General features: G+C 35.9%; 1 protein-coding gene across 1 annotated transcript; it reads left to right on the forward strand.

Moving 5' to 3' along the window:
• The first annotated feature begins 1,427 nt into the window (after positions 1 to 1,427).
• Positions 1,428 to 6,012, forward strand: LOC144967550 (uncharacterized). Its single transcript, XM_078904946.1, has 2 exons — positions 1,428 to 1,554; positions 2,982 to 6,012. Exon 2 carries the CDS (start codon positions 3,115 to 3,117, stop codon positions 3,544 to 3,546), a length of 432 nt encoding a protein of 143 aa, XP_078761072.1. The 5' UTR covers positions 1,428 to 1,554; positions 2,982 to 3,114; the 3' UTR covers positions 3,547 to 6,012.
• Positions 6,013 to 10,296: the final 4,284 nt, after the last annotated feature.

Raw genomic sequence — 10,296 nt, forward strand, 5'->3', positions numbered from 1 at the left:
AAGATGAAGACAACAGTCAGCACTCCACTGGTCTAATTGTTCATGTAACTGAGCGCAATGAGAATTTAAAGATTAAGAATCAGATAGCGGTGTAAGATAAAAATATGACAAGGTGTGTATGATATAGTGTCAGACCAAGCAGAAATAAAAATACAAGAAGAAAAAAACAGCCCTAAAAATCAGCCTGCCTCGACTCTAAGCCCATCATCATCATCATCATCATCATCATCATCATCATCATCATCATCATCATCATCATCATCATTATCTTCGTCGTCGTCATCATCATCATCGTCATCATAAATAATAATATAATAATAATATCATTATTATTATTATTATTATTATTATTATTATTATTATTATTATTATTATTATTATTATTAATTATATATAATATATATAATAATAATAATAATAATATATAATAATAATAATAATAATAATAATAACTATGTAATATTATATAATAGATAATAAGTATATATAAGTAGTGTAGTATAGTGTTAGTAGTAGTAGTAGTAGTAGGTAGTAGTAGTAGTTAGTAGTAGTAGTAGTAGTAGTAGTAGTAGTAGTAGTAGTAGTAGTAGTAGTAGTAGTAGTAGTAGTATAGTAGTAGTAGTAGTAGTAGTAGTAGTAGTAGTAGTAGTAGAGTAGTAGTAGTAGTAGTAGTAGTAGTAGTAGTATAGTAGTAAGTAGCAGTAGTAGTAGTAGTAGTAGTAGTATAGTAGTAGTAGTAGTAGTAGTAGTAGTAGTAGTAGTAGTAGTAGATAGTAGTAGGTCTAGTAGTAGTAGTAGTGTAGATAGTAGTAGTTAGTAGTAGTAGTAGTAGTAGTAGTAGTAGTAGTAGTAGTAGTAGTATTAGTAGTAGTAGTAGTAGCAGTAGTGGTAGTAGTAGTAGTAGTAGTAGTAGTATTAGTAGTAGTAGTAGTAGTAGTAGCAGTAGTAGTAGTAGTAGTAGTAATAGTACTTGTATCGAACCCCAGACTTGAAGACATCCCGAAAAATAAGGCCCATGGGAAACTATTCAAAAAAATTAATGAATACTGTCATTTCCTCGATTGTCTCCCCTGCATCCTCGAGTTTTAAATTTAATTATCAGTTTATGATCTTTTATATCGACGTGTCAGGTTATTTGGGGTTGAAGATTTTTCATCATGCAAGTAGGATTAGAAATTACTCATAAAAGATGAGCACGTCAATAGTCGATAGCCGTGTTGTTATTTTGATGCCTGCCCACCGGGTTCTGGAGAAATCTTTGATCAGTTCACTCCCCTTAGGTCAATTGATCTATTAATAGATATGATGTAATGTCTGGTCAGAGACGACCAAAACTATTTTTAGAGTATGTCACATCTGATTGAAATAGGTTTCTCTTGAATGTGCAATAGCTTTTCTGTCTCAAAACAAATAATACGAGTATAGCTATAAAAGCCTGCAAGTCTCGTTTCTCTTCGGAAAATGTGAAGCTAGTCTGAAGCTAGTCAGCAAAGCTGTTGACTGGGATACAGGTTTTCTACCTATCCGAGATGCATTAGAGGACTATAAGAGAAGGTAAAGTCAGATATTAAGTAAAATCATTAATTTTATCTTAGGTATTATTTTAGCGCTTGCCCTTGGGGTTAGAGTAATTGATATTTTCAAAATCACAATATTTTAAGAATTAATAATAAATAAATAAATAAATAAATAAATAAATAAATAATAATAGGTTCTAGTAATAATAATAATGATAATAATAATAATAATAATAATAATAATAATAATAATAATAATAATAATAATAATAATAATAATAATAATAATAATAATATAATAATAATAATAATAATAATAATAATAATAATAATAATAATAATAATAATATAATAAATGATATAATAATATGATAATGATAATAATAATATATAATAATAATAATAATAATAATAATAATAATAATAATAATAATAATAATAATAATAATAATATATTGTTTTTATATATAGCACCTTACCCCACATCTTAACAAGCTCAAAGCGCTTAACAGCAACGTAACACAAGCCAATCAATCAGAGTCACTCCAACAAATAGCACGAGACAAAGCAATATAATTAACAATACAGTGTTACGTACTTTGAAAAAAAGAATCGTTTTAAGATTTATTAAAAAAAAAAAAAAGAATTCTGCATTATTACTGTCTCTGATCAATCTTGGAAGGGAGTTCCAGATACGGCCTGCCGAATATTCAAACGCATGCTTCACGAAAATGTGATTATCAGATTTTGATCTCAGGTTTCTGGCTGGGACGTAAAATTTTAGCATTTCATTAATGTATCCAGGACTATCAGAGTGCAGTGATTTAAAAAAACAATAGTGCAGATCTTGTGCAGCAAACCCGATGCAGATTGAATTCTCCTCTTTCCAAAAATAAGCCTAACACTAACCAATAGTCCACTGGAATGGAAACCTCAATTAAATTAATGGAGGCCTCGTGTCCCGTCCTACATTTTAAGTGTTGCAGTTGGCTAGGGACCCCTTGCTTTGAGCACGTTCAGTGGATATCGCTCTCTATAAACGGTCGTTTGTTTTTGGTGGGTTTTATTTTATTTTTTGTCTTTTTTTTTTTTTTTTTTTTTGTTCATTTTATTATTTTTTTTGTTTGGATTAAATTTTTTTTTTTTTTTTTGGGGGGGGGGAGGTGTGGGGGGGGGGGGGGGGGGGAGGAGATAGTTTATAGTAGTAGTAGTAGTAGTAGTAGTAGTAGTAGTAGTAGTAGTAGTAGTAGTAGTAGTAGTAGTAGTAGTAGTAGTAGTAGTAGTAGTAGTAGTAGTAGTTGTTGTTGTTGTTGTTGTAACAACAGCAGTAGTAGCATAAGAAGAAAATATTGTGATTTATGAAGTCAGTTATTACAGGTTCCGTCTGTAGCACTTAGTACTCTTATGGGGTTGATCCTTCAGCCATCCCTAAATAACATCTATTCATTTCTTTTTCCATTTCAGAAACAAGTTTGAAATTTCAAAAGGCTTGAGTGTCAATTTATATTCAAACATTTAAAGGATAACACGACTTCCTCTACACCTAAATCTAATTGAACATTAATCTATTATAGACAATAAAGAGCCAATCGTCAAAATGCCGCAGACTAGAGCCATGAGGAGATCGATCAATAATGACGACCTCGAAAACATGGAACCCCACCAGCTCCCTACACCAGACGCACTGCGCATGTGCAAGAAAACCACCGACATCGACGAAATCATCGACCTCACCAAACACAACAACCCAGCTGTCCGGAAGACAGCTTTGAGAGAAATGTGTCCTTGCCGGGTTAAGAAAGACATTGAAGATTTCTGGCACCGAGTACTAGAGATGACCGAAGATGAATCGGACGTTGTCAGGTACCAGGTTCTCCACACACTTTGTGATGGCAGTCCCGCCCACTTGGAGTTTGAAATCGTCAAAGCTTTGGAAGTATTCAACAGAGACCCTGCTACTCACGTGAGGAGGCAAGCATCAAGAGCATTGGCATCATACAGGCGTACCGGATATTGGAATATTTTGTGATTTATTCTATTGCGGCAAAAAAAAAAAAAAAAAATAAATTTTATTTGAACAATGAGAAATTTGGGATATATGTATGTGACCCATTGTATCAAAACGGTATGAAGTATTTATGTCGTGGTGAACTAGATAGCAACTCAAAATGACCAGAGATGTGAAAAATTTATACAATTGAATCCTCATAAAGTCACATTCTTAAAAGTCCACTTCTACCTAAAGTCAACACCTCATTCTGGTCCCAAATTTTCTATTCTTTATCTAAGTTTGTTCCATTGATAATGGATAAAGACAACTTTGATTATGAATGGAAAAGCGAACTAATTTCAACCGTAGTGAACTCGAGACAGTGAGTTAAAGTCTGAATGGCCCGGCTGTGTAGACTATAATATCAGAATTCCAATGTATTTGTCCCATTAAGAAATTTATTATTTATTTTCATCATTTAAAACGCACATACTTAACCCTTTCCGAACCAGCAGTTTTCTGAATTTTCCCCCAAAATTTCACACTGACCCAACACAAAAATAAAAGCAACAAATACATTCTAGACGTAATATTGATCAGCAAAATGAACTCTACAACACAATGTCACTCACGTTTTAATAGCTATAACAAAACATTTTTCTTTAAATTGTGTGATTTACAAAAGAAATCTGAATGATAAAAGTGCTGGTTGGATCGTAACGAATGTGACAATTTTCCTATGGTTGGTAAGAAGAGGGTTAACCTGACCGACGTATACCTACTTATTTGCAGGTCTGATATTGATACTGATAACCAACATTGTTATGGTCCCAAATCAACACAAAACATTGCCCATTACAACTTTAAATCGGCTATGTGATCTTGTGGTACGACACTCGCTTTCGGATCGGAAGGTCCTGGTTTCGAGCCTCGCTCGGCGCATAGTTGAGTCCTCGGAGAAGGCTCTTTACTCACATTCTATCACCGTACTCAGGTGTAAAATGAGTACCTGGCCGTTAACAGCGTTGTCTCTGTCCGAAAAAAATTGTAATATCGCCTAACAGGCGTCACGTACCGTCCTACATGTTAAATGTTGCGGATCGCCAGCGACTCCTTGTAAAGCGCTTTGAGCACGTTTAGTGGATATTGGCCTCTATAAAAGCTCAAAAGCTCAACAACTTTAAATCAAGCCCATAAATGCATTCGGTTATCAGACACACAAATATGTGCAAATAAAGAAATAAGGGGGTAGGCACCGATGTAAGATAAAGATCGGAACAAGTGTGTATTTATGGAAGGTGGCAGACAAAGCAAGAAAGAAAAATGCAAGAAAAAAACATCCCAAAAAATCAGTCAACCTCAACTGGAAGTTCAATCCTCAGTCGAGGTGGACTGATATTTTGGGATGTTTGTTTTTTCTTGTATTTTTCTTTCTTTCATACACACTTGTTCAGATCTTTATGTGCACATAAACCATGGCATCATACCGTTTTGAGGCGCCGGTCACATGGGGTTCAGAAAAACTCGTATATTTTTAAAAATTGGCCAGAAAACTTGCCCTTAAAATATCCACGAGTTTTCTGGCCAGCTATTTAAATAACGAGTTTTTCCAGAGTACGACAGTTAGGCCGCGTGTCCACCAACATGGAAACGATCCGACCAGATTTTGCCTACCGCACAAACCAGTTGGATCTTTTCCGCGTTGGTGGACAGGCGGCCTTAATTAAGTTTGAAAATCCAAATTGTTATGTTATGGCTTCATTGAGGTATGGAAACTTCCTCAAACCGACGCAAAATATACTTCATGAGAACAATGTTAAATCAACCCATAATTGTGTCATTAGTAGACCTACGAATAGTTGCTCGTTACAGTTGTGAAGCAAGACGTGTCGCAATTCCAACGGCCGTCTTATTTCCTATCTGTCCAAATACAAATAAATGTTGATGCTTGAAGCTCGGAGATCTAAAATAACAATAGTCAAATGGAATGGAAGCATCAATTAAATTAACTAAGACAGAAAATGATGTCGACGTTTCGGGTTAACCCTTTTGTCAACAAAACATGATGAATGAAACACTGAAGACGATCGTGAGAAGAGAGAATTGTGTTGTTGAGGTGAATAAATAAAATAATAATGTGATTCATCTAAATATCACCATTCTTCATCTTTCACTTGTTACAGAATTCTCTGCCATTCATTGCTGTTGGCTGAAGAAGGGTTTTGAGTCCGAAACATTCCATGTTTGGGGTGGGGGGTGTTCTTATTTTGAAGCTTTTATATTCATTTTTTTACAGTCCAGTTTCTAGCAGCTTAGCATCACTTAGACTGCAACTATCATGTTTATACTGTACGTACATAATTATATATCATTTCACTAACAACTTTATTTTTTATGTTCGTTGCCTTCATATGTTTAATGGCTATTGTTCATTTGATTGTATAGAACATAATACGAGCATTTCTAATAAACACTCAATTTTATGAAAATTGTGAAATTCCAAAATGTGTAGATTTTACTCTTTGTTTAGTTGTAAGTTTTTATGATAAATAATAAAATTCCCTATATTCATTCCATAGCGGAAACTTGTCTCTAGGGTCTATTCTAAGAGAAGACTGGAATAACCCAGGCGTCAGCCGCAGCGCAGCGCCGCAGATTGAGCTAGGGTGAGGTGACTTGCTCAAGGCCACATAGAGCAGCAGAGGGTGATCTAACTCAGTACCTCTTTCGGGTACGAAGTAAAGACCGTACCGCTGAGCCACGCTCCCCATAGATAGTGTGATGGTGTTATAAAATTATTTTTTTTTTCAACTCGGAAGTGAAAATACGAAGAAAGAAAAAAAGATTAAATATGCATTTTCCCACGGATTAGTCATGCAAAATGCGCTTCAAAATGCTGCACTTATGCCCTTAGGAGATAAAATTAATATTTTATACAGTAAAGTCATATGTTAGGCATCTTTTTGTACTTGGCACCGTGGGTTATAGTAGGGGGAATTAGGCTAAAACCGTGCAAATTCGGGTTGAAAGCATGAAAATTTGCATACTGGTTGCTAAGACCCATAGAAAAAATATCTGATATAGAACCACCCTGGCTATCAATCATAATGTATCGGTTTAAGGCCTTAGATTTTACCTATTACAGCTATATTAAACAAGGGAAATAACTGCGTAAAAATATATATTTTCTTCATATTCATTGTATTAGGGAAAATTAGGCTAAAACCGTGCACATTGGGGTTGAAATCCTGAAAATTGGCATACAGGTAGCTATGACCCGTATAAATAACACCTGATATAGAACCACTCTGGCAATTTATCATAACAGTGCGTTTTTAGCACTTTTATTTTTTCCTATATAGCATTACTTGTCCGAGGAAATAACCACAATACAATGTGCATTCTAAAACTTTAAATACACCGGTAACCATTTATGGTAGCTAACTGATGGTTATTTCGTGTTGTAACTAGTGGAGAGGGGGTAGAGGGGGTGAGCGGGAGAGAGAGAGAGAGAGAGAGAGAGAGAGAGAGAGAGAGAGAGAGAGAGCGAGAGAGAGAGAGAGAGAGAGAGAGAGAGAGAGAGAGAGAGAGAGAGAGAGGGAGAGAGAGAGAGTTTTACTCATTATTGTACTAACCTAACTAGTAAATAAAATAGGGAGAGGGAGTGAGCGGGAGAGACGGAGAGAGAGAGAGGAAGAGAGACACAGAGAGAGAGAGAGAGAGAGAGAGAGAGAGAGAGAGAGAGAGAGAGAGAGAGAGAGAATTTTACTCATTACTGTACTGACCTAACACCCCCCCCCCTCCAACACACACACACACACCCGCATCTAAACAAGTCCGTGCAAGGCAAAGCGGACCTTAAACACTTACATCGGATGCCGATACATTCTTACATGATCATTTGATGAGTATTTGGGACACTTTTGACAATTCTGAAAATAAGCTCCACAGTGGTTCCTGTCGATCGTCACATTTGTTGCAGGATTCTCTTCTATAAAAGATATAATGTTAGCAAAAGCTCGACTTCTTTCAAGAACTGTGACATCATGATTATCATCAGCAGTGACATCTTTTCAAGCTTATTTTAAAGTATCGTGCATGACAAATTTTATGGTATAGGGCGGTAGTGTGCCTCCTGAGCGACTAAATCTCACCCGGCAATAAATGACAACATATCAGAATCTTTTATAGATAACGCTATTTCACGAATATTTTCTTCTATATCTGCTGTTGTCATTGCAGAATGGAGTACTCCCGATTCCATGTTTTTACAAAAAAAGCACGTTTGTTTATTATAGCCAATCTCTAATTTTGAACGTTGTCTCATAATTCTCGTGGGTTGCGAATTATATTCATTCTGTGACTCCTCCAAGTCAAATGACGAAGTTTCGAATTCTTGTAGGGCAATTCTTTTAGATTTCTTTAATACTAATCGCCTAATTTTGTTGGCATTAAATTTTACACGACAATACTTATGTCATTTAGCATCATATTGTTTTAAGCTTTCAATAATCTCATTTCTTTCTCATGAATTAAAAAAATAGATACATGTACATCCAACTTGTTTTCATCACAAACCAAAGAATTGAATTGTGTTAAATCTTCAAAAAGAGTTTCATAGCCTTGCCCTTTGCCATACCTCCTCGACTTAGAGGGACATTATAAACGGTCTGTGTCATCTTGTTGGCATATCAAACACATGTCCCAGTCTCTGGGAGCAGTTCTTTTTGCTATTGTATGTGTATCTGAAATCATGCAAACGCATTCCTTTATTAGGCATATGCAATATTCTTTCATTACTCTCGCTCTCTCTCTCTCTTTCTTTCGTTCTTTCTGTTAAAGACCCAGCATCAGCAGGCAAAATAAAACATTCTCCCATTGTCCCTTTGCGATAAATAACGTAAAGTAAATAACTTGCCACAATACAGCATCATAGTGGTTGATGATGATGATAATGATGATAATTATAGCAATGTAAGTGGTATGCTGACTCTTTACTGTCATCAAGTCTGACCGAAATAGGTTTTAACTCACGTAAAATGATTATAGCAGTGTTTTTGGAAAGAAAAGAAAACAGGAGGAGGGGAGAATGAGCACTGTCCTTTGTCAACACCGGTTATCGGCATTTATTGAGCTGTGTTCTGCTAGCCTACCCGTCTGCCCGTCCGTTTTAGAGTAATTGATTATAATCATTAAATCAGATGCAGAAAAAATCTCATAATTTTATAGAATATTGCTCGCTAGACGTCCTTTAAAACAAGTGAAATTGAATATTATTTACGATTAAATAATTTGTATGGTTCATGAATCGAAAGTAAAGGGAAAGGAAAACATCCGCTTCGACGCTAAAAATAGTCACCAATGGGAATCCAAAGGATGACGTAAAACAACCTTTGGTCGGCTTGCCTCGAATGTTTACACAATAAAAATGAAAGAAATTATTGTCATCCATTTCAAAATTTTCTAATCTTTAAAACCTTGTATCTCAACTAATAGTGATCTCTCAGAGTGGTTCTATATCATAAATCATAGGGTTTTTCATACTCTACAACATATGTAATTTTCATGCTTTCAACCCTGTTTGCACAATTCAGGGGTTTTTTGGACCTAATTCCCCCTACTATTAGAAATAGGTACGGTTTTAAACTCGCATAATGTAGAGGTCCCAGGATCTGGATAAAGACGTCGGGCACGGACAAAATACTAATAATATGGGAGAATTGCCGCTAGACCTACCAATACCAAGCACCCGACGTCCTCTGCCGTTTTTTTTTTTTTTTCCGAGCTTGGTATGGGTAGGTCTAGCGGCCTTTCTCTTTATTCTTAGTATTTTGTCCGTGCCTGACGTCTTTATCCGGAGGACGGCAGTGCCGGGTCGTTGGAATCAGTCTCCGGTGTGGAGTAGCCCTAATTCTTAGTATTTTGTCAGTGCCCGACAGCTTTATCCGGAAGTCAGCAGAGGACGGCAGTGCCCGGTGTGGGGTAGCCCTAATTCTTAGTATTTTGTCCGTGCCGACGTCTTTATCCGGAAGTCGGCAGAGGAGGGTAGTGCCAGGTCGTCAGAGTCAGTCTCCGGGGTGGGTTAGCCCTAAAGCTATTTGTGGTCTGTTCACCCAGCGGTGTTTTGGTATCTGGGGCTGTTAAATCTGACAGTATGTACGTACTTTGTGATAATATGCGGATATGTGGTCTTGTGGTATGACACTTGTTTTCGGATCGGAAGGTCCTGGGTTCGAGCCTCGCTCGGCGCATAGTTGAGTCCTTGGAGAAGGCTCTTTACTTACATTATCTCAGCCCCACCTGGCAAAATCATCCCAGTTGACAGTACTACCTCAGGAGGGCGCAATGATTTTCAGTGCTGGTTTAACACTTCCAATAAGATTGGAACCAGTATTTTGACATCACAACTGTTTTTCCTATCGTGTTACTGATAATTTGTCAACATTAACAAAGAGGAAATACTAACGACAACGTTTTGGGAGGGTTTTGGTTTAGCAGTATTATTTAATCATTTCTAGATTAACAAATTTTTACTCTGATCTGAACACTTGGTGCATTTCCATTAACTCTCTCTCCTCTCTCTATCTGTCTATCTCTTCCTCATTCTCTCTCTTCCTCTTTCTTTTCTCTCTCTCTCTATATATATATTATATATATATATATATATATATATATATATATATATATATATATATATATATATATATATATATATATATATATATATATATATATATATCTCCCTCTCTAGTTCATATGAATGGAAAATAGAACAAATTTGTTGGATTT

Source organism: Berghia stephanieae, chromosome 3 (assembly GCF_034508935.2).
Source record: "Berghia stephanieae isolate SIO BIC M18660-M18661 chromosome 3, UCSD_Bste_1.3, whole genome shotgun sequence".
In the NCBI taxonomy this organism is placed as follows: domain Eukaryota; kingdom Metazoa; phylum Mollusca; class Gastropoda; order Nudibranchia; family Aeolidiidae; genus Berghia; species Berghia stephanieae.